The sequence below is a fragment of the Poeciliopsis prolifica genome, unplaced genomic scaffold (assembly GCF_027474105.1).
Source record: "Poeciliopsis prolifica strain line A6 unplaced genomic scaffold, Auburn_PproV2 SCAFFOLD014, whole genome shotgun sequence".
Taxonomy (NCBI): domain Eukaryota; kingdom Metazoa; phylum Chordata; class Actinopteri; order Cyprinodontiformes; family Poeciliidae; genus Poeciliopsis; species Poeciliopsis prolifica.
The window spans coordinates 8,113,930-8,140,094 of NW_026562389.1; the positions used below are offsets into that span (position 1 = coordinate 8,113,930).

Here is a 26,165-nt window from a genome sequence, read left to right on the forward strand (position 1 = left end):
ACGGCATTGTCTCTAAGGAAATGTAAACATGAAAAACATAAAACTTCAAATATATTTTCTGTACCAACAGATGAACCACCGGAGATATCTGCAGTGAAATATTCCCACGAGTTGGAAAACTTGGGGTAAAAATGCCACCAGCCTTTTTGTGTTCTTTAATGTTATAAAGATGAGCTTAGAGAAGCGATGAGCTGGGAGAGCAAAAAAGAAAAACAAGGAAAACAGTAAAAGTCGTGCTTATAAAGAACTATTTTTATTTCTTGTTCTTTTAAATAAATCATGCAAATGTTTTATTTCACCTTTTATATTTGCAACATTAACTCCTCCAGAAAGTTGTGTGAAGTTAATTTGAATTGTAATAACACAGAGCCAGTTTGTTTAAAATATAATATCTTTGTTTGCACAATAAACAATCCAAATTAGTTGTACCATATATAATCCCATCCAATCTATAATAATCTGGTTTCTTTTCAAATATTTATTCATATAATGCAATTCAGCAAATACATATATTTTTTCTGAGCGATTCAAACATCCCACACTCACAGAAATCTAACTCAGTGCAGGCAACATGCCACCTGTCAATGCCTGTGATAAAATTCGAACCCAATGTCAGTGAAACAGTACAAGTGGTTAGTTTCTTGTCTCTTGCTGACAACTTATCAGGGAACCTGTCGCTGGTCTTGTTGTCATGGAAACCTGTTGGTTCAGGCACTGCATGGCACATAATATCTGCACAATATTTTTCTTTATTTGATGTGCTTCTTTAAAAAAAAAAAAGTCACAGCATTACATTGTGATCTCGACGTAAGTACACAGCAATGATTAATTCTTGATAACCTGCTGACACATTTTACATTTACAGTCTAGAAATGAGTCTTGAGTCAATGCACTTTGGCCACTCTGCCCTCAGTGTCACCACCTGAGGAACGCACCTGCGTTTGAACCCAATATCACCCCTGAAAAACTCTTTAGAAATGTACAATGATGGAGAGAAAAGATGAGGGCCTGATAGATATACCCGTCGCAGGCCACTCAAGTAAAAGTTCAACCTGATGCCACATGAACATTCATCAACTCCAATAAAAAAGTGCACAAAACTGAAGCTGACATCACAGATGGGAGGCAGCAGGAAGATGATTGCAAGTGGGCTGGTTGAAAGGTGTTTAATGACTGACGTTCGAGATGGCAATTAGTGTGGTGCCTTTCAAAATTAAGTTGTTTCTGGGAATGTTGACCGATCACCTTTGATTTGAGTTATGAGCTTCCCTTTGGTAATTATAGTCTTGCATGCTGCTGCCTCTCTTTACTGGTACTTCTGACAGTTCTCGTTAGATGATACCCAGGCGAAATTTTCTCTGCAAGAGAAGCAGAGAGCTTGACTCTACCTCGTGAAACTGTTGCCTCACATAATGAGTCAATTCATGGAGAACATTAGTATCTTAGCAACTGCCTCAGGAAAATACTGTCAGGGCTTGTGAATTTATTCTGTCACATAGTTTCACCTGAGCAAAGGACTGTGGCTAACTAAAAACAGTTTGATGATAAATGAAAGGAAGAAGGCATACCAAGCACAACCCCTTTGAGAACTGCAATCTAACTTGTTAGTCATTTTCAAAAGTACATTTCAGAAGTTTCATCTTTGCAAAGCTTTGATCTTAAAAGTACATATCTATATTTCAGAATTTATTAGAACTTCGGAGAGCTGATATTAATAATACCAGGACTATAGTCTACCCTGCTATTCTCTAATGTTCCTTTGAAACATCGTAAGGGTTTCAAATGAACTCCACAAAATGATAAGAAAATATGCTCCACCACTTAAAAGGTTCGGCTTCTCCAAAAACAGGATGACGGTGCGACACACAAGCAGTAAGTATCCAGTCATGAAGGCTACTTGTATAATAAATATGTGTCATCATTAGATATGTTGGTGCATTTTCAGATGTTAGTAGTGATAATAACAAAATGTTTATCATGATAGTTTGCAATGATCTCTGTTGCACAGTACAATGTTTTAGGGATTTCTATTTGTTTAGGTTCTCAATGGCAGTTGCACATAGTGATGCTGTGATGTTGGCAGAATGAAGATGCAAACTCAACGGTTTAAAAAGCTTAGAGTAAAATCTGTAGAAAAGAACTCCACCACTGCTTTCCCTGCTAATTGTCCATCGCTGTCAAAACAAGATTAATTATTTACAGCTGCAAGCACACTGAGCATGCACAGATGCAAGTTGGACAGACATTATGGTTGATCAAGGAGTACACCTGTCATCACTATATATTACTGACACCTGCTTCTTCACTGTTAAGAGATGTGACACACTCCCCTTTTTTAAACACTTCCTTCACCTGACAGAAGTCTTCATTGCACCAGACAAAAAAATAATGTTGTTTCAATGTAGATTTGTAAATGAAACTAATAAAATTATATGTTACTTGGTACGTATGTCAGCTAGAACACAAAACATCAATATATTTTAAATATTGCAAATGTTCAGACTAAATCTTAAAGCTTTGACATTTGCTCAGTATGTACTTTGGTTTGGTGAGTTGGTGTCTTTCTAGGTAGTTTAATTGACTGGAGGTTTGCTTGGCTGGTTGGTACTTTGGTTGATTGGGAATTTGATAAACTGGTAATTTGATTGGTTGGTTGGTTGTTAGGTAGGTAGTTTGGTTCCCTCCCAGGCTGACTAGTTTGGATAGTTGGTTAGTTGATCAACTTATTTATTGTTGTTGATTGTTAATTGATTTGTTTGTTCAATAAATTCTTTTGGTTGATCTTTGAGTTAACATAACATCCATATTACAGTGAAAATGCAAAATAAAACATAAACTCTGGAAGAATTAAAGATGCCAACTATTAGTTTCTTTTTGCACTATTTCAATCCAAATAGCAAATATGTGACTATTATTCATTTAACATATTATCAATTAGACTGACATGTAGTTTGCCATTGAAAAGGTTTCTATCAGACCACTGGACTGTGACTTTAACAGTTTGCACAAGCTTATTGTCATTGTGAATGATGGAACTCGGTCACAGTCTCATTCCGTAAACTGAAAAAATTTTCAGAGCACCATCAATAAAAAAATGTCTTCACAGCTCTTTGCTGACATGTTTCTTTGTAAAAAATGGGGTAATAGATTTTTCTCAGCATGTTTCTTGATGGACAAAAAGTTAATTTTTAACCTTAACCTACATATGTACAGACATTTTAGAAGTCTTCAATTTAGCATATGGCCCATGGTGACCTGTCTGTTTGAGTTTTTATGTTAAGGTTGCAAACTGTATGCATTGCTTGTTCAAATATATGGAAGGAGTTCAGGGTGAAGCAGTGATGAGATGTGCCTCAACATTGTGTTGCACTGACTGAATGATGCATTGGCAACAGATGCTCTTCTTCCATGCATTGAAAGCAAATCAGAATCAGTGCCTCAATAGTCATGAACCTCAGGAGATGTCACTCCAAACCAGTCATTGTATTCAGATTTGTTGAAGGGATGAACCTAAAACCTCTCGGGGATTGGAGTTGGAACCGCTGATTTATGTCTCTTTTGATTTTGCTGTTGTTGTATCTTGTGTCATGGTAGGTTAATTGGGATGTTTGTTTTTTTTTTCAGTTTTTCATTATAGACCTAATTGGTATTCTGATATCTAATTTTTCATTTTTATCATTTTCTGCCTGATCAGCAGAATGCTGTCATCTCTGACCTACTCAACCCACATGGTCTGTTTGATGCATTTTGCTTATGTTGAAGCTGGATGTCCACTAACACACATTCATTCAGCATGTCTTAGTCAGTTGTATATCCCAATTAACCCACATTAGTTGCTGAGTTACAGATTAAAAAATTCCAACTCACAGAAAGTAGATTTTAAATTGATAATTTGATCTTTATCTAAATACTTTATTCCCTCCATTCTTGGCAACCCCATAATTTCTTTGCTGAAAATTTCATAATAAGAAATTCCCCATTTTTTTAAATCTTACCTAAACCAACATGACCGCATGGTTCAGGTGTTCCAAAGGATGCACCTGAACCATTTAGATTTTGTTTTCCTCTTTTTGCTCTGCCATCTTCAATGCATAAAGCACGTCCCATCATCATAATGGGTACTAATTTAACTTGCAGCCTAGGCATTGGTAAAAGCTGATAACAGCCTCATAATTGGACTAATTACCTCCAGATATGTTGCTTCTTTTGGCTAAATGGCAGTGAAATGCCACAGTGACTGGTCCTTCTGGCTGCCATTGTAAACAGGATTTAATGAAAAGGGCAAGGGCTGTGTTCAATAAATTCAGTGTCCCTTTTTAATCTCCACTCTTTTGAGTGGATCGGTTTGTTGAATGTTCTCGCAGTGTAATCACTGGGACTCAAAGTTGGGCCCTGCTAATTAGCTAACAGTCAATAGAGACCACCTGGGTGCTCAGGAAGACAGTTGTTAGTGGTTCGGTCAATTGCTTCTTTCAGTCGTTTGCCTTCTCTAGTCTATCTGGGCTTTATTTTCTCAACAAGACTATGTGAGTCTTCCTTACCTGCTATTGTCATCACTTATTTCTTGTGATGATTCTACATCTCATCACCCCTTCACATCTCCAATCTCAATTCGTCTTGTACTTTGTTCCTCTGTATGTATTTATTTCTCTCTTTTTTCTTTTTTTGGTGATGGCATTTGAAGCAAAGTAGGTGTGTGTATGTATACAACGCATTACTTTCAAAGATCCAAGATTACAGAGCAAACACGAAAGAGCGCTGCCGTGCTAAGAAAAGATCAACACTAACCTTGATCAACAGAAGGCACAAATATTCTATAAACTACTCATGTATGTTTGTCTGAAAGTATTATTGTGTGTAGATGTGTCTCCAGGAGTAGACTTGATAATATGTACATAATGCGGCACAAAGAATTGGCCTGGCTGCCTCCAAATTGTATGACTCATCCTTAATGTAACTCAGAAGAGCTTGTAGTTCTTTTTTTTTTTCTTTTTTTTTTTGCATCAGATTCCGTTCTCCATTATTTCACTAAAAAAGCAACATAGTCACTTATTTTGCTTTTTTAGCAGATTGATACAATACATGCTGCAGTCAACAATGTTCTGGTCTGCCAATTTTTGATACAAGTGAATCATGACCTTAAGGAAAAGATGTATTAAAAAGCAAAAGCGTCAGCAGTTATTTTTAAATCCTCCTCAATTTTCATTCAAAATGCTTAAATATGTGTATTTCTGCTTTGAACATTACCTTTTAAAAAATGCATCTTCCACTCCTTTAGAGTCCAAATTTTGTGGCTGGGATTCTTTCATTTAAATTTTATTCTCACTGAAAGATGGAAACTTGCAAATCTCTGTTCCATCTGCACGTGTGAACACGCAGGCATGCAAATGCAACTGTGTTTGGGAGCGAAGACGCATCTCCATTTGTATAAGAATACGAGGACCACCACAGAGAGCCCCCTATTTCTCTCAGCTGAAAAGTGGCTCTTGCTGCTCTGCTGTTGTGCATGTTGTGCATTTGCACATTTCATGTAAAGCCCACCCTGTTAGAGAGCCCATTAGTGGCTCTGTGTGGACAGACCATGTCGTTGGAGAGCAGAAAGAGAGAAAAGGAACAGTGAAGACAAATGAAAAGGAAAGGCAGGAAAGGTAATAAAATAAACTAAAGGAAAAAGACAAACACAGGAATAAAATGGCAGCTCACTCTTCCAAAGTAAACTTTGATGGTCAAATGAGAAGTAATCTAAGTAATCTCATAACAATGCACCAAAACCCACAGATTAAAATTAGTTTTTATTCAAATAACATAACAAACCACATAGTAATTCAAAGAATCCAGTCTCCAAATTGTCCACATCCAATGTTGAAAACACACCAAATAAAATTTACGAAACGTGTCAATGCACCCCTAATACTCCTGTACAGTCTTATATATCTGACTCACATTTCATTGTTATAGAGAGATGTGCTGCACATTGCAGCATTGCTTTCCTCCATATTTGGTTGTTTAGTGTAAGTAATTTGATCACCAGGTTGTCAAAATAATTTTTTACCCTTTCACAAAAAGATGACATGTACAGTAATTTAATAACCAGATATTTACATACAATGTTTCTTTAAAAAATTTTTTTAAAAAAAACTCATTGACTAATTTTTCTCTCACTCTCCAAAATCTCCTGTTTTGTGTAGGTTAAGACAATAATATTTTTAAAAAAAGCATTAGTGTTTTTTTAAATTCCAGAATAATGAGATATTTCATTTCAGCTTGCATCAAATTGCATTGGGGGAAATCTTTCTTCAACTTCTCACAAGAGTTTGCTCAAACTTTGTTGAGTCCCTGTTAGATCTTCTCATCTTCTTTCCTTAGTGGCCTTTCAGGTAGTGTTGGTAAATATGATTCATTTTAATTTATTCATACATGATTTGTTTGTGGATACGGACACACTCCCCTGCAAGGTATTTTGCTTTTACTTTGGTCGACCTGCACATTTCACACCAAAATATACTCAACTTGGGGCACAGAAACAATCTTCTTTCTCAATATTATGGTGGATATCTGACCTAAAAAGTAAAAATTCATTTAATGATGGTCAATAAAAACAAATTTTTGTCTTTTTATTGTGTTAGCTAAATATCCGGTGTCAACTAAGTAGCACACTTATGTGCAACCTCTAAATAAATATTGAGCCTATCAGTAATGTTACTTTACCTCATGTTAATCTATGCAAATGCTCAATCTGCACTAATGAAGATTCACTCACTTTCCATGCTGTTTTTAGTTTTAGAGTTTTATTACTTACCAGTTCTGTCAAAAATTGTGAAGGACATCATAATTTTTTCTTCAATGACTTCAGGAGTCAGTAGGTTAAGATGTGCTATTTGATACAATTAAAGTTTTTTGTGTTGTAGTTAAATTTGACAGAATTACACTTTTGGCTGCAGTTTAATCAAATGAATTTCCTTCTCTGTTTTCTTTTCTGAAAATCCCTCTTAAAACTTCTCTATTTTGGTTTACAGTGAATAATAAATAACTTAAATCAAAAATCCCAGCATGGCATGAGATGAGATCACAACAGACAACTCAAAGTCAGCAGGGAAGACCAGAGCCATCCCATTGACATCAAAGTGGTTCAGTCACAAAGAGTCAGGATTTACAACAAACTAGCCAATACATTAGCGTCTCTGCTACATGATAAAGCTTCTTCAGGGAGAAAAACACTCAAATTATGCATGGGCTTTGCTGCAACTCAACTTCAAAATGAGCTCTAGGATTTATTTTTAATCCTCAATCTACTGAGGTTGATTGTTGTCAAAATAAAATAAAATCCAACAAACTAAAATTCTAATTTTAATATTTTCCCAATATCACAGCATATCGTGGCTGTTTCAGTAAATTTTTTTCTGGGAGCTACATTTATTTTGGGAGAATTTATGCTTATGCAGTTTCTTTCAAACATTTGAACAGTTTTTAGACTGAGTCTGAACCCATTTTACTCTAGACGTTTTGAGATCTACAGGCTATTGAGGTGGGAATGACGTTTATCTGTTATTACAACTGAATGGCCTCCCTACAACTATGACTAAAGTAGATGCTGTACTGGTGTGTAAAAAATTCAATGGCATGAAGCTGATATTCTTTGTGGGGGAAATTCAGTATTACTGCCTCCCCGTTTGTGTTATTTCCTCTGATTTACAATTTTGCTTTTCACAAATGAAAAAGGAAAGTCAGTTTTTTGTTTTTCAAATATCTCTTGCACTCTAATACAAGCAGCACTTTGCCCATTTTTGAAGAAATTCATCAAATAAAAAGTTTGACCCAGTAACAGAAAAATTATATTTATTCATGATTGTTGAAATGTTGTAAATAGAGCAACACAATTTCCCATCTCTTTTAAATTTTTCTTTGATATTATCAACAGATTTTGTAGAAAATGCATTTGCTTCTGTTATGCTGAAATAAAAGTGTCAGCAAGTTGGATGATGCAGAACACAAGCTCCTCAAGTGACGGTTTAAATATTTTCCAACTGAGAACCAACAACCACAGGCAGGATAATGTCTGTGGTATCTACAGTTATGTTAAACCTCATTTAATGAGATAGTCTCTTAGCAGAGTGATTAATGGAAAGCTGAAGGACAAAAACTTGCATCTTAATTTGAATTCCATGTGAAAGGACAGATGGTTCAGAGAGAAAAGAAGTTATTCAACCCACCAACACAGTTCAGTTTCAGTGATGCTCTACTGCCCCCTTCTGGTTAATCTTTGTCATTGCAAGAATTGGTTTCTTGACAACCATTATGCGGTCTTTTAAAGCCATCTGGTGGGGAGCAAAGGTAGTGCATTTATGAAACTTAAGGAAAAATCTCAAAATCTCTTAACTGAAATATTAGAAAATTCTTCTCTGAAGTTCTGTTTACATACATATTTTCCTGATAAAAACCTTGAGAATAAGGAATTTGCTGGACATTAATCATATTTTAAAAAGATCTTCAAATAGCTAAATGAGCAAGAAAGAAAATATTGTGGAGAAGTTATTTTAACCTGTATTTGAACTCAAAGCTGCCAATAAAGTTTACTAAAAAGTCAATTTATCGTAGTAAATCTAGCTCCACATTAGGTTTTCTTTCTTTGTCAGGCATTAAGCACAAGATATGGAGATCTTAGTTCTCAAACGGCTGTCGCAGGTTTGATTCCTGGCCTGGCAACCTTTGTCACATTTCTTCCCTATTTTCTGATTACCCACTTTCTTGTCGATTCACTATCAAAGAAATGAAACTAGAGCCAATTAAAACCTTAAAACAATAAATAGTACAACCAAAAAGTTTAAAATTGCAGTTTTTTGGACTATAATCAAACTTTTGATCAGTTGAACAAGCTGATTGAGCATTGTGTAATTATACGAGTCTTTTGGTTTTGCTCTGCCCGTATTTTTTCTTTTTTTTTTTTTTTTTTTTACATTTTGCAGCTTTACTTAAAGCCTGGTTGTGATCAAGACGTGAAATGACAATACTTTTTTCCCATTGTAATATTTGAATCTAGATCACTGTAAAAAAAAATTCTAGAAACCCAGACTTCCGTTTTTTTTTTTTTTTTTTGTTCAAATCAAAATAAATTGTTACATATTAAATCCACACATTTTGTTTTTTACTCCGGGTTACATCGCTGCTAAAATTTGTCAGTCAGAACTTTTACAAGTTTTTGATGATAACTATGTTATCACAATATAAAGTAATACTAAAAGTGTGACACTTCTTTGCAAAAGCTGGAAAAAAAAATTATTTCAATCTGCTCTATTTTTAGCTCAAAGAATATTTGAGGTTAAGGCAAAAATTAGATTAAAAATCCATGTAACTGTTGTAAAGAGAACATTATATTATAAGATATTTACATCTCTATGTCAGCAGAGTGGACTCTTACCAAGTTGGTGGGCCTTTCTGAGGCAGGAGAGGGAAGCGTTAAGTCGGGCACATTCTTCTTCGTTGGCACCAAACTTCTGCAACAGCTCACACACCTGCTCCTCACTCATCTCCAGTAGGCCTTCTAAATTAACTTCCCCTGCATTCATCTCCTGAAAAGCATGCACACAAAAGATACACAGTACCATGAGAAATGGATCATAAAGACGTGTTCTGTGTTCCTTCTGTGACCCAAACTTGAAAAGTTGGTTGAGTCTGCGAGGAAACGCAAAACTCATGGTTCTTTTTTATTAGTATTAGCAGATACATGTCTAATTTCCTATCAGACACTTCTTGGTTAAATAAAAAATAAATATAAATCACCAGGGAATGAATAGAAAAATTCCTTGAGGAAAAAAAGTCCTGGACATTTGCAGTTTTTCCTCGTCACTTTAGTGCATTTCTCACATCACTTAACATTTGCATAATAGCCGTGCATTTCTCAAAACAGTACAAACCGCAAAAATCCCCACTGATATTCTGCAAAAGCATTTCAATTGCTCAAAATGAGTTCATGTCTCAAAAGAAGGTATTTATGTTAACAGTGTCAGTGTCATCAAATGAACATTTCTATTGGTTTCTCTATTATAACAACATTTCCAGTGGGTAGAAATGAAACAACAAAGAACTACACATCACCTCTGCGACCTCCTTCCTTAAGTTGACAATGCGGAACCAGTGGTCGAGGCGAGGGAAGTCTTCCAGCTCTGCACTGCGCTCCTCTAAGGCCACTTTGCACTTGCAGGACAGCTGGCGGCTGAAGTACTTCACCAACTTCCCCTGTTAAGGACAAACACGGCTCCATCACGAAAGTGATCCAAATCCATGCAACGTTTAAATACAACAAATTGTTCAACAAAGTGTTGAATATTATGAGAATTAAAAAATTCTAAATAAGTGAAAACAGACATTAAACAATGGTTGACAGCACAACTCGCACACTGTAAGGCCCAATTTTATAGTGCTGAAGAAAATGTGCTGTTTCTGAAAATAGAATTGAATAATAACTTTAAAATATTTTTATTTCTTGGTTTTAAACTGATAAATATTCCAGCTTTCAACTTAAAGGTGTATATTCTTATCCACATCCACTGCAGTATAGTCTTCCACAGCCTCTGTTAGAGCCATAAACAGAAAATATTTAAGTTATTTGTGTGATGGTTTGTTTTTTATCTTATCATATTTAGTCAAGAAGATTGACATTTGTTCAGGCCATTTTTATTGTGAAATGTAGTTTTATTTTGAAAGGCTAACTTCCTGCCACAGGGATTGTTATGTTAACTGTAGCTCTATCCTTACTCCAATGTCATTAAACATTAGACATGTCCAACACATAAAACCTACTCATAAGTTAAAATGGGCTTAATAGACTCGACAGATCTCCATCTTCAAAATACAAATATGAAAGACATGTACCTTTCTCTTTTCTACAAAATTAAGCTCTATTTTGTCACATAAATTCAGTGAAATGTGCTAAAGAATGTGTACATGTCTAATGCACATGTAAACATTACAAGCTTATATCTATTTCTAAGACATTTAAGCTTCTTCAGCTATTTTACGTCCAGACTATGAAGTTTATTAGTTAATAAGGCAATTCAAATGAATATCAAGACTGTGAATTATAAAACAAAATGAAAATAATATAAATCCACAGTCATACATAAAAATAATGAATCTTTTATTTCTTACTGATTCTGTATCTTTCAATACAAAATTAGAAAATGGAAACAAATTTTAAGTTTTCAGTCAGTCCCCTTGTGGTGACAGGTTAAAATTGCAACCTATCAAAATAGAATCTTAAATAGAGTTGAATTCTTTTATTCTAGAATATTTTATTTTCCCTGGAAATTTTCTTCAGTGACTTTTGTAATGAGAATAACTGATATGGTTAAAGTTTGTGTTATTTGTTATTTTCTCCAAAGAAGACACATTTACAGTCAACTAGGAAAAACAGCAAAACGTACTGCAACTAAGGAGAACATTTTTAATAAAAGAGATGGTGTTAAAAGACTTGTAAAAGGTAGTGAGAACAGAAAAATAGCATAATTTTCTATTCATATTTACATGCAAAAAAATGTTTCTTTTATGAAAGAAAAGATAGCTGCTATAAATTATATTTTAAGTTTCAACTTTAAAAGTTAAACTTTCTCACCTGACCTCAGATTTCACTGTGAAAGCTTTGGATTTGGATTAGTAACATTTATTGTTTTAAACTTTTCATATGTAATACTTCCAATTTGCTTTTACTAACCACCTTTATGTTTTAAAGAATAAAGTAAAATCTAAGCAGGTGAGTTTGAGAGAAAAACTATTCAAGATTTTTTTAATATAGTTTCTGTTCTTTCCTAAAGTAATTATTGGAAACAAATCGAGTTTAAAAATACAAATGTCTTAAACATGTGAAGGTACAGCTGTAAAGTGCTGAAACAGTAGAACTTTTATTATTGAACAAAATCACATGCTAAAAAAAGAACATACTGAATAAGATCTTAAATAACTGAAATCCTGCATCCAAAAACATTTTGGCTACATGATTTTGAGCATAACTCAGTAATGATATAGCAAATAATTCAATTGAAAAAGCTTGCCTCAATCAAAAATAAAACAATGCAATCATAATTTAAGAGCATAAAATTAAAAAACAGATTTTTATGGACTTGTAATTATATGAGCACCCCACAATAAATATTCTCAACACATGGAGGCCACCAAGGAAACAAAGGAACATGAAATGATGTCATCAATAAGTATTGGTGTGCATAGCTGCTCAATCAGACGTACACATGTACAGTTTAACAGAATGAAGGTTATAATAAACTATGTATGTCACTTCCATCCCCTCTGAAGTGCTTCATTAAAGCCAGCTATCAGGAAACTACTTGTCCTGACTGAATGACGCAGTATAAGCTCCTCACCACTGCTGAACCAGGACATATTAATGTCTTTGTTACTAAGGGGTTTTTTTGGTCTGATTGAAGACAATGGCGAGGGCCCACAGAGGGTGACGTGATGCTTGAGATTTAGATGATGCATTTGGATGGCCCAGTTCCAAAAGTACACCTACAAAATGACTCCTAGAAAATAGACATTGCTGGCCTACATCAGTGCATACCAAAGTAGAAACCAGTGGAGGAGGGACCAGAAAGTCACCTCTGAATGCAGAAAACCCTCCAGTAAAAGCTGCCCACGGCTGCTAACGTTCTGCCTGATAAGGCAGCTGCTCAGTCCACTCCTACAGAGAGACACAAATTTACCAAAAACACTTACTGTAGCTCTCACTCTTTCCGTGCAAGAAAATTCCTGGGGAAAATCATCTTAAAATGTATCGAACTGATTTTCTAAATATGTGTTCAAATATCTGAACAGTGAGTTTTTTGTTTTTTTATTTTAATCTAATGTCTTCTTGTTCATCACTCATTAAAGTCTACACTCAGAAAAACAAGTTATTTAAATACCATTAATATAATTTACCCATAAAATGTTCGTTTTGTACGCATTACAGAAATACAATTGATCTGATCTGACTAATTACGGTCTGCAGTTAGAGGCACTGTTACGATCTGCACCGCTTAAGAAATTATAAAAATATTTCTTTTAATTACATTCACATCATCTTACACTGAAATATTTTGAAAAATCTCATTTAAATTGATTGACAATAATTTGCATACATTATATATGTTTTGAATTGGAGTCTGCAGCTCAAAAAATACCAAAACACAACAGCTATATTTTAAAAGGCATACGAATGACATAATAATACACAAACTATCCACATTTTATACAGGCTATATCAGCACTGCCAAATTTAGACAAAAATTTTATTTGACACACAATTTGCCCAATGGTCTTGGAAGTTTTACTTGATTACAGTGTTTGGAAACTATCATTTAGCAATCTGTGATTTCCATGTTTACCCATGGTAAATAAATATAATGTGACAAAGAAGATCTATGTTTCTAGTCTCTATTCAATACAGGAAAAGTCAGAGTGAAGAAAGTGACTAAATTAGGTCAGATGTGTGTTTTTAATAAATTCCTACCAGTCAAAATCTGTTTGGAACAAAAGTTAGAGCCATAAAATAATGTAAACTACAGGAACTGTACCAAACAAATTTGGACAAAGACCCACGTTTATGACATGCATGTATAGTGGAGAACTATTGCAAAAGGTTGTATCTTGGCATAACCATGTATCTATCCATAGCAACTATATTTACTTTATGGCTTTGTAAAAAAGTCATCTTTACCACATTTGCCAACACTTGTAGAGTCCAAGAACAAGTACGATAAACATGAGAACGTAAAGAGTTTGCAGACCTGAGGAGCGCAATTAACTCAGCTGCTGTTCCCTTAAATCCTACATTAAAGATGGTCTGAAGAACAGAAAAATATGTGGAAAACAGATTAATTTAAAGAATTAAAATTAATCTGTCAGAAAAAGAGCTAAAAGGATGGGGTTTGATTCAAAAGTCAGAAATCACATTTTATTTGATCAAAAAACAATTTTTCTTTCTTTTATAACTGCTACAAGTGCCACATAATCTTTTAAATGGCAGTCTTTATGACATGAATAATGATGGTTTCTGACATCTTTTGAATCTGCATTATTATTGCTTCTATAAGAACCATTACAAAACTGTGCTGCAATTATAAAGCACTGATAAGGCAACATGAAAACTAGAACTGACGGAACATACTGCCCAGCATGTGTATAGACATAAGCTACAGTGACTTGCAGGATAACAATATGCCACAATTATACATGGTTTTTGCACTTTATTATCTTTACCTTCTGTCTCTCCCGTTGCACACACAGATTTCTTCTGCCAGCAGTATCTTATAAATCATCCATTTACACACGTTTAGTGGTGAGACTGTGACTTTTACATTTGGCAGAATTGGCAATCTGGGAAAACCCAGCTAAACAAGTTCATAAGTAGGATGATATCCAAGCAAATACCTCAAAAAGCTATTTCTTATTGCAAATATTCTCATGCCTGCAAGATCTTTTACATGTTTTGACATGGATAATAATGTGTTTCACATGAACTAGAGGTGATGATGGTGGTGAGAAAGACGCAGAAGGTGTCAGCTATAAAAACAATGGCAGCTTAGGAAAGAAAGGGTCCAAAAACAGTTTCAATGCTTATGATAGTAAAAGCTAACTGTGAAGATAAACACTGATTAGTAAAAATAGAATCCACGTTGTAGATTACATCTTACAACAACTGTATTTGAGAAACAGAACAACCCAGAAATGATAAATTACAGATATAGGTCGATGAATCCACAATCCACATTTATTGCATAGTCAACTAATGTCCTGGGGGTTTTATTATTATTGAAAAGTTAATTCAGCTTTGCATTTTTAAATACAGCCCAGACATGTCAGTCATTTATTAGCAAAAATGTTGTATAAACCAAATTGTACTGTATGTTTCACTAAAATAAACATATCTTTATCAGAGCGTGTTTTCAACGTCATTCAATCTGTAAATACATGTATGTTTGCAGAGTAAAGATGCAAAATTTAAGAAGAGAAGAGATCTATATTTACATCTCTGTACATGCAAGTAAAATCTGTCTTAAGCTACAATTGTTCAGAATGTCATAAAGTTTAGTGGAGGGATCTACTGTGCTAAATGAAACATTTTTTAAAAAATTGTTCAAACTCTATCATATTATTATTTCCAATACTTTTTATGCTTCTGCAGCAATTATTGTTGATTTATAATGTCGCGAGGCAAATTTAACGCAATAGATTTCAGATTGTAGGTTTTATATGAATAGTTTTTAATGCTAAATCTTTGTAAGTCTGTGTTACTGATGTGTTACAGAGCAACCTAATCACCTCAATAAATGTAAATTGCTAAATACTTTTTACATGCACCATATTTCTGTTAAAACTGAAACTGTTTGCTGATTTTCTATAAAGATGGTGTGTTCCTTTAAGACTCTTGAATCAAATGAAATCTGTTTTCTGTGAAGAAAAGAGCTACAGTGACCGCTCCATGACTGCTGTTCTATTAATCCTGACAAACTGCAATGTTTAATGAATCTACAGTAAGCTGTCACTTCAACGCAGCTTCAACCAATCTCTCCTAAAGAGTTCCTACATATTTTTTTCTATTTTTATCTATTTTATTTCATTGTATTCCCTATTTTACTTTGCAAAATCCAAATATTTTCCAGAATTTATAAAGCATGAATAGAAAAGTTCATTATCAATTTATGAAAGACATTTCTTCAGTTATGCTTGATGGACAGACATTTAGATAGATAGATTTGTGACTGAAAAAAGAGAAATGCACAAACGGAGGTATTGATGAATGGACGGATATTTTCACAATACAAAATTTTGTTTCTAAACATGAGGAACAAAGCCTTAAATATAAGTATGTTTATAAAATAATAAGACACACATTCTTAAAACACGCAAAAAAAAACGCAAAAGGAGTTGTAGTAACAGTAGTATGAGCTCAGAAAAAAATATTCTCTTGACATTCATTAAACGTGACATATTGAAAACAATTTATATCCTACTTATTAAAATCAAGTTGGGACAAGAAACGTGTTAATTACATACAAGCAACACCAACAAGGCAGTCAAACAAGTTTTAAATTACACCACAATCTGACTCAACAACGTTGGCTCCATTTAAAAACCGTACTTCTTCATGGGATATAATCTAAAAATGGTCCACTTGGAGTTTTGTATGACTAAAAGTATAGACACACATTTTTAAAACTTTAAAACTGGGGGGTTAATTAAGAAAGAACCATTGCAAGCATAAAATCACAGCAAAGGACTTTAAGGTATGAGGTTATATTAGTGAAAATATAGAGGCTAAGAAGTTTGATTTTTTTTTGCAATGTAAATTAAAATTTTCCTAGATTTTGACAAAATTGAAGCGTTTTTTTCACCCAAAATTTACCAGATTAATATTGATTTCTTTAAAATATTTTATATAGATAGTGTTCAAAGAGAAAATGTAAACAGAGAAGTTTCTTCTAAAAGTTTTTACAAAGGGTGCTAAACTACTCTGTCCACCTAACATTAAAATTACATGAACAAAAAAAATACTTGTGTTCACAGTTCATGAGCAATAGAGAAAACGTATCTGATGTTTACAGTCATAAAACACAAGACAAGGAAAATATGTTATTATGAGTAAGTAAATTTCTCCTAATTTGTAATAAACAGACGGTTAATCGTTTATTTAAAAGATTAGTGTCATAAAAATAAAAATACATAGTATCACCGGGAAGTTTCAGGAAACTCTGTGTGTTACAGAGTGAAGCCTCGGTTTTTCACACTGTCACTAACAAGGACAATGTAAACTCTGTCTTTCTAATTTAAAGTGTTTCAAGATAATGTAAAACTAACTGAGGTGTTTCCATACAGGAATCCCAGCATTAAAAGTTATTGGAAGATGTGTGTTGTGACAAAAAAATATTTAAAAGATTTGAAAAAGAAATGTTGTTTTCTTTCCCATCCATTCTGGTTTCCATGAAATTGCTGTGATACTTGTAGGATTTTTTTTCACTATGACATTGTTTCCCTACAGGTGATTTAATTTCTACATGAAATCACATCTATTTTACAGAATTATAAGAAAATTGACATCATGTGTTAAGTGTCATCCATCTGTCAGACCATAGACAGAGCAAAAGTTCAAACTATTAAATGTACTATAATGTGATAGAAAAATGTATTTGCTTGCTAAGAAATGGGCTATAACAACATTTTCCAATGTTGGGGATATACACTAAACTTTTAGTCATACAAAACCATAAATGAACCATGTTTAGATTATCTCCCATGAAGAGATAAGTTTTTAAATGGAGCCTAAGATGTTGAGTCTGTTTGTGGCGTAATTTAAAACTTGCTTAACTGCCTTGTTGGTGTTGCTTGTGTGTAATTAGCTTCCAGAAGACTTTTGGAATTACTTTTTACCCTACTTTTCAGCTGCAACTCAAAAGTAAGACACAAATAGATAACTTGTTCTTTTAGTCTTGGTCAGACAGTACTTTGTATGACCCTGTTTGCCTCGAGCAGAATGAACTTTTCATCCCACTGAGCTACAACGCTCCAACTGTTCCTACTAGCCTTTGTAAAAAAAAAAAAGTCATCATGGTTCTACTTTGACACCAAAAGTTTATCTGAAATTTATCTCTGTCAGGGTTTTGTCCACCTTCCGGAACTGAATATGAATGAAGCGTTGTTAGAAAAGTTGTCTTCTTGATTTCTTTGATTGTGCTAAGATATGTAGAGTTGGTTCTGTGGTCGTAGAAACATGCCTGACCAGTCTGGAATTTTATCACATGTAGATTTTTTGACGTTGAATAATTTGGAAAGTTTCCAGTGTTAGAGGTTTTTAGCTTGAGCCGTAGCGCAGACCTCTTGATAAGAAGAAGAACTGAACTTTATGGACTCAACAATGAACCATATAAATCTTCTAATCTAGGGCACATAAAATAAGATAAATAAGAAGCTTTTTCAGGTGACTCCCTCTTAAAGCATTGTTGTAAAATTGACTGTCACTGATGATGCTCCATCTTACATGGTGGTTTTGCTACCAAGAGCATAAATATCTCAAAGGAAATCCTGATCCCCAGTATTTCTTTTAAAAGTCACTTTGTATTTATGCAACAAAAGGCCTCCTATCAGTGTTTGCTCACTTAGGCACAAGACCTCAAGATACTCCTGTTTTTCAACACCAAAATGCATTAAAAATAATTAGATCACATTTCTCCATCTGTATAAAAAGCTTCTTGTAAAAAATTATGTTATTTAGTATGTTTACTGTATTCCATAAGCGTCTAAGGGATGCCACCAACAATATGTAATTATGCTAATGGATAGTGTAACACATCAGATATCTAAGTGACAATGTAAGCCCTTTCATGTTCAAAGAAAATGCTAAATATTGAGATTAATGACAAACATTTGGTATTTTTATGACAAAACCATATATTATATCATGTACTTTCTCATACACACAGCTTTCCACATAACATTACAAACACCAAGCGGAAAATGTCCCAAGAACACGTATAGAAAACAACAAAAGTAAGGTGCAGAGAGAAAAGTGCAAATTTCAGCATATGCCTTGGGGCTAAATTCAAAATGTGAAGTCGCTGTAAAATAAACTTCTATGGACGTCCAGTTTTTCAGGGTAATTTCGATCAAAATCTTTCTGGCCTGTAAGATTATTAAAAATGTCAATCCCAAAAGCCAGCATACGACAAACAATCTGCCATAAACTGGACAAGAAAAATGGAACAAAGTCATAATTAAGTCTCGATTCTTTCCATTCAAGTCTTACTTCAACTACCAAAAAATTAAATCATGCAAGTCACAAAGTTGCAACTCCTTAACTTTGAAATTTAAGTTTCAAACACACTGAAAAAAATAAGTCATTGGATGAACATAAAAAAATTATGGAAAGGATTTCCACCTGATTACTTTGCTTTATTTCAGCACCATGTACTTGTGTTACTCCTATTTAAAGCAAATGTGTTAGGTCAACCTAATTTATTAAGATTATTCCAATGTAAAGCAAATGTGTTGGCTCCACTTGTTACAATGGTGATTCAATGGGTGATTCTAAATCAAACATGTTGGCTCAACGTAATATATTGTGGTTATTCTTATATAAATAAATGAGTTGGCAAAACATAATTCATTAAGGTTGTTCTAATTTAAACCAAATATGTTGGCTTAACCAGAATTATGGTAAGGCAATGGATGATTGTAAATCAAATGAGTTGGCTCACTCCATTCATTAAGGTTATTCAAATTCAAATGAAATGTGTTGGCTCAACATATGTTTTAAAGGTTCCTTTAACTCAGTTACTATAGCATGACCCAGTGTAGTGCAATACAGCCCGCCCAACTAATCTGCAATGTTTAGGACCAATGTTTAGAAATCTATAACTTGATAGCCGATGTAACTTCATTAAGATGAATGTAAATCTAGTTGAAACCACCTTATTTTACAGTGGTACCTTCACACTACCTGATTCAGTAGGTCCAACTCACTAAAAGCAAGTTAGCTCAACAAATATGCTTCATGCTAAAAGACAGCTAGTTAATCGTGTGGAAATCCTTTCCATTATTTTATGACGTTAATTCAAAGACATATTTTCAAGCGTTAATCAAGCATTTTAAGATAGCACTAGGTGAAAGTGTAGGAAGAACACTCAACAATTAGAAAAGGTACAACACAATTGTATTTTCAGAATTGTTATACATCGTTTTTTTACACAGCACAAAACACAGCTGAGTTGGACATTGAAATAAAAAACAACTACAAAAAGGTTACAGTTTCATTTCCCAGCCAATTCTTTACAACATAAAACATGTCTGTATATTTGCTCAACTTAGAGAACTGTAACAATATAAATCTTTTCTACTGCAGACTTTAAACACTCATTTTCCATGTGAAACTTTGCTCAACTTAGCAGCGAGTTTCATATTGAGAACTTGTGCTTTCTTTGATAAGTTCTTTCCATCCAATTTCATTTATTTTCTGTATTACTTCAAAGGTATGCTTGAGTTACTGAGCAAGTTGAGTGCTGAACGCACTAAACTTGAGGGTAGCTCAAGTTTAGAGCATAGATTAGTCCCAGCAGCATCACTATTGCAGAAGATACACTGCCCAAGCTGTTCATAACTTCCACCTCCTCCAGGACAATCCCAACATCCAGATGTGCATCGGCAGCCTCTGCACCCTCTGCTCAAATGACGATTCCGAGGGACAGCCTCGGCTTTGGCCATTTCTGCGCATTCATCAACGTCCTAAGGGAGTTAGGGAAGGGTATTGGGGAGAGACAATTCACATGTAATTAAATAAATAAATTAAGATTGACATTGATTGAGTCACTCATGGACCTTAGTTGGTGAAAGTATTTTAACAACTCTTAGGAGTTCTATTGTAAACACAAAGAGAATTTAACATACCATGTACTCCCTCACCAGCTTCTCTGGATCTTCATTTAGGTACACACAGACATTTGAGGATGCACTCTCGTCTGACCTCAGCAGTGTCTTCCTAAATATGCAGATCAAAAAACAATGAGAACAATCTCAAAACTCCAGCAGTATAGGTTCACACACTTGAAAACATAGCTACATTCAAAGGAAGTGACAACAAAAGTGATCAGTGGCTTGCAGTCTATTTGAAAGATATTTAAAATTGTTAGTATCCCTTCATTATGCCATGACTAAAATGGAGTTTAACATCTCATTTAAACATCTAACTGAAGCTGTTAGAGGTTTAAATAAAGACATGAATATATCACCAAAGAAATATGTGAAAAGTACAGAATGGTCAACACAGTCTATATCCTTCTACTTAAATGAATATGCAAAGCATTCCATGTCTTACAAGTACATGGACAGTCTATGTGTGGGCATGGATAACGTCGCATATGCCGGTGTTTAAGTGTAAAATGTTTTAACAGGTCATATCTACGAGACAGAGAGAGACTACACTCCTTACATTTCCACATCCCCACGCAAATAAAGACAAATAAAACAGACTGGCCAAATAAATGTTTAGCTGAACTCTAGCTCTATAAGCTCTCTAACACTACATTCAGTCACTTTAGATCTGGCAAAACTTACTATTAGCCACTGAAATCTATAACTTGATAGCCGATGAGCCCCTTGACCAGTACTTACGCAGGTGGATTACAGACAGGTGATGTTCTGAAAGAGATCAGATATATTTTCAGCCATTAAAATATGCAATTCATACTGAACTGAGTTGTATCTTTTAGTACAAGTCCCTTGAATGCCTCATGAATATAACCACTGGACACTTGTATGCAAGCACATATGTGCAGAACAATGGTGAATTGAACATGGTAGAAAGCAATAGTAACAAAGGTCAAAATGAGCACAAACAATCAACACAAAAAACATCAACATTTCAAAATTAAACCAATGAACTTCAATATTGTTTCTGAGCTACAATTATTTGGGGACAACAAAGAAGAGTCCAAAAAACCCCAACATCTTTACAGCAGAGGAATATGTATTTTAAAGAAAAAAAATAGAAAGCTCAAGTCTGTAATAATGGATAATCCATTGAGAGTTTTAGCCTGACAAAATATACTAGAAATCCATAACTAACAGGTATTTTAGGAACATTTAACAAAGCTCAGAAAGCAATGCTTTCTGCAGGTTTCACTGACTGAAATGTAGGACTTTTTATTACCATAATTAATTAAGAATCTCGATGATGATAGAAAGGTACCAAAGTGTGTGTGTGTGTATCTACATTTACCTCCATAGTAACATTACTGAAATAGAATTAAAATAGTTAGAAATAGACTGATGTTAGATCAGTGTGTTAAAAATCCACTAAACCTCCAGGGAGCTCAGGAGGAGCAAAACTGTGACATTTCCGGGGTCCATTTGTGTCTCTGGCAGCAGCTTTGTGACCCTTACACTACATATGGCTCTGCAGAGTTTTTTCGCACAGAATGTACCTAACATGGTGCGGCGATAAATGTAAACAAAAAGCTATCTGCCTTAACCTAACCGACTTAATCTACAGAACATGAAATAATGTGACACAAGTATGGAACAAGTAGAAAATGGTGCAAATGGTAGAGAAATTTTAAGTTACATATTTTTATATGGATTTAGATGAAAATAGTTTGACTCTTACCTTCTTCAAATTAAGTAGATGCACGCCAGGAATCTCCCCTCTGCCCTTGAAAAAACCCAACAAGGTGCGAGCCAGTTATCTCGCGTGATTTTCCGTAATCTCTTGATGTCGCTGGATCCTCTTCAGCGGGAGATGAGTCTGACACAATAGCGCTTTGGAACTGACGTCACTGTGTTTTTTTTTTATTAGATTAACTTTGACAAATATTGATATTGAATAAAAAAAAAAAAAAAAACATATATATATATATATATATATATATATGTTTAAAAAAAACATATATATATATATATATATATATATATATATATATATATATATATATATATATATATAAAAATTCCCTTCTCACCCACCGCGGGTGGTTCTTATCCTCTGAGCTCGGGTCCTCTACCAGAGGCCTGGGAGCTTGAGGGTTCTGCGCAGTATCTTGGCTGTGCCAAGGACTGCACATTTCTGGACTGAGATGTCTGATGTTGTTCCTGGGATCTGTTGTAGCCACTGCTCCAGTTTGGGGGTTACTGCCCCGAGGGCCCCGATGACCACAGGCACCACTGTGGTCTTCACCTTCCAGGCCCTCTCCAGTTCTTCCCTGAGGCCCTGGTATTTCTCCAGTTTCTCGTGCTCCTTTTTCCTGATGTTGCAATCACTTGGTATTGCTACATCAACCACAACGGCTTTCCTCTGATGTTTATCCACTACAACAATGTCTGGTTGGTTCGCCATTACCATTTTGTCTGTCTGGATCTGGAAGTCCCACAGGATCTTAGCTCTGGCGTTCTCCACCACCTTTGGGGGTGTTTCCCACTTTGATCTCGGGGTTTCCAGTCCATATTCTGCACAGATGTTTCTGTACACTATGCCTGCCACTTGGTTATGTCGCTCCATGTACGCTTTCCCTGCCAGTATCTTGCACCCTGCTATGATGTGCTGGACTGTCTCAGGGGCCTCCTTGCACAACCTACACCTTGGGTCTTGTCTGGTGTGGTAGATCTGGGCCTCTATATATATATATATATATATATATATATATATATATATATATATATATATATATATATATATATATATATATATATATATATATATATATATATATATATATATATATATATATATATATATATATATATATATATATATATATATATATATATATATATATATATATATATATATATATATCTTGGCACAGCCAAGATACTGCGCAGGACCCTCAAGCTCCCAGGCCTCTGGTAGAGGCCTGGGAGCTTGAGGAATTAGATGTATTCAAGTTGAGATAACGTCATTCAATCACGTTAGTTCAGTTGAGAGAAAAAACCGATTGTCTCGCGTGTTCTCGCGTGATATCCCGTGATCTCACTCGTTGTCGTCAGCACAATATCAGTCTAACTATAATGAATCATGTTAGCTCAACATGATTCAATTTTATAAATGTGAAGTCGTGGAATATCTTGTTTATCCAACATGATTTTATCACGTTTTCGCTTCAAACCCAACATTATTGTGTGAAAGGTACATGATATTTTTTTGTTAATGTAATACGCCCCGACGTTCTTTTTTTTTTGGCGGAAGATCTAGCTGACGTAATTGAATCACGTTATCTCACCTTGAATACATTTTATTCCATTTGCGAGAAAAAACCGATTGTCTCGCGTATTCTCGCGTGATATCCCGTGATTTCCCGTAATCTTGCGTGAACTTGCGTGATATCGCGTGATCTCACTCGTGGTCTTCAGCATAGGATCGGTCTGACTATAATGAATCATGTTCGCTCAACATGATTCAATTTTATAAACGTTGAAGTTGTGGAATATCTTGTTTATGCAACATGATTGTATCATGTTTTTGGCTCAAACATGCAATTATTTAGTTAACAGTACATGATATTCTTTTGTTAATGTGATAACCCCTGAGGTTCCTTTTTTACAGTGCAACGGACTTGAACAGAAATAACATTTATTTACAAAGTAACAGAAAAATATTCCTTAAATGTTCTGAAATGTTATATTTCAGTAAAAAAAAAACATGATGTAGTATTTTACAGAAAATATTTATCCAGTATTCCATGTGATGACAGAATTGTTTTTTAAAATTCTCTTCTTTTTTAAAACAAAGTTTTTAAAATGTAGTACATTTTAACAGACCATTCTTAGCTGCATAAATAAATGAAAATAAAACAGAAACTTAAAGAACATCACAACATTTCCAGAAATATAAGCACACATGGCACTTTTAATAGGTGTTTATTGTACAATATATGGGGGAATGTTTTGTTATTGTTTAATAGCTGCTTTTATTTTAACATATTTTATAGTTGTATTTCAACAAATGCATATATTTGCTCTTACTCAATCTTTACTCTTATTAAATTCCTATAATTTATTATTATTTTGTTTTTTAGATAAGAACAACACTGTTACAAAAGTTAATAAAAAGACATTCACCATTTGGACATGTCTTTCAGGAGTTGCTTTAAGTAGTTGTTCCTAAATCTTTGAAATGTGGGGGCACTGCAGTCTAAATTTAATAACAAAAGAGCTGCACCAACAACAGGATGTGACAGTCAAAAATTGTCACTGTGGGTGGAAATTATGTCAGTTTTCTTCTATGATTGACATAAATGGAATCTAAATCTGACCAAAGCTTTTAGTTATTGTAAAACTCCTATTATTGCAACAACAAAAAAATCAATTTCAAATTATTCTGCAACCTGGGTAAATATAGTAATACATCAAGAACAAATTGTAGGTAATTTACACTTTAAAATATCTGTCACCAATTTAAAATTTCTCATACTTAAAAAGACAAAAGAAAGGACATCAGTCATCCTACATTCACACACACACATAGAAAACACAGCAAAAAATAAAGAAAAATGACCTAGTATCAATCAAAGATTAGGTCAAAAATTGTTCTCAGTTTTGTTTGTTTGCTTAGTTGGTTGGATGGCTGGTTTGTCATTTCAGCTTTTATTTTATGTTATTTTTTATATATATATATTTGTGTTTTGGACTTATTTTTTCCCTAGTAGTAGCTAAAAAAAAAAAGACTATTAATACTAAACTAACTATCTCTAAATTACCGTCAGCAAATAATAATTGCAACTTTTGTTTAGCCTGTGTTGAAATGGCAAAATGTTAGATGAAGTCTGGGAAACCTATTTGATTTTGATCTAAATTTAGTTCTAACGTCACAGCATTGCAAAAACACCCGCAAACAGCAAAGAAAATCATTGAAAGGGTCTCAAAATTCGCGTAACAAAATGCAACAATAGTTCTCGTGACTGGTGAACTCCAACTAGCAAGGCACAAATCAGCTGCGGTTTGCACAACTTGGCATGGCTGCTGAGGAAATCCTCATCCTTTGTAAATAGTTTTTGTGCAGTATTTTGAAAAAAAGGTTAAAGAAAATAAATGGAAACAAACTATTAGACAATAAATTTTCATAAGAATTAGAAGGAAATATTACTACCATAACTGACAAGGCTAAAGTTGCTTTCATCCTTGCAGCTGGAAATTGAAATGAATTATTTTACAGTGCTGAATAATTCTTTAGAACACAGTTTATGATTAGTATCACATGTCAAAAACATAGAGCTAGAGATAAAACTTCCATCTTCCAATTTACAACCAATCTAACGGGCTATTTCAAAGGTCTTTTTCAAGAAACCTGGGAGGCATTCAATCATCTCTCATTTAAAATCTAAATGGTTCACATTTGAAACGGATAATAAAGTTATCTAGTTCATTTGTGCTCTTTACTTTTTTATTTTTTGCATTAAGGCCACCAGGGGTACATGGTGTTCTGCTTCAAAAATAATTGCATCCCTAAATCAACCCTGGTATGGATTATGCTACATTAATTACAAACTGTACAAAACATCAGCTTTGACTGGTTTTCACTCCACTTTAGTTAAGAAGATGTTCTCGAGCCAATTGAGAACATCTTTTGTAGAACTTTCTGCTGAACCACACTGAGTCATCAAGCACAATAGGTCAGACGCATGACCAAACTGCAAGTC

The 26,165-nt window shown here is 34.2% G+C and overlaps 1 protein-coding gene and 1 long non-coding RNA gene across 5 annotated transcripts in view; both read right to left on the reverse strand.

The window, feature by feature from the left end:
* The window catches only part of ksr2 (kinase suppressor of ras 2), a 111,436-nt gene that overhangs the window by 81,242 nt on the left and 4,029 nt on the right, over positions 1-26,165 (reverse strand). For all 4 annotated transcript variants that reach the window (XM_055039563.1, XM_055039564.1, XM_055039562.1 and 1 more), the window contains exons 2-3: positions 10,093-10,233; positions 9,416-9,566 (exon numbers count right to left, since the gene is read on the reverse strand). In XM_055039563.1, coding sequence (XP_054895538.1) covers positions 9,416-9,566; positions 10,093-10,233 — 292 coding nt within the window. The remainder of the gene's footprint in view (positions 1-9,415; positions 9,567-10,092; positions 10,234-26,165) is intronic.
* LOC129365988 (uncharacterized) lies at positions 20,220-22,317 on the reverse strand. Its single transcript, XR_008606573.1, has 4 exons — positions 22,142-22,317; positions 21,091-21,174; positions 20,425-20,515; positions 20,220-20,262 (listed from the first exon to the last, which is right to left on the reverse strand). It is a non-coding gene; the product is annotated as an uncharacterized LOC129365988 (long non-coding RNA).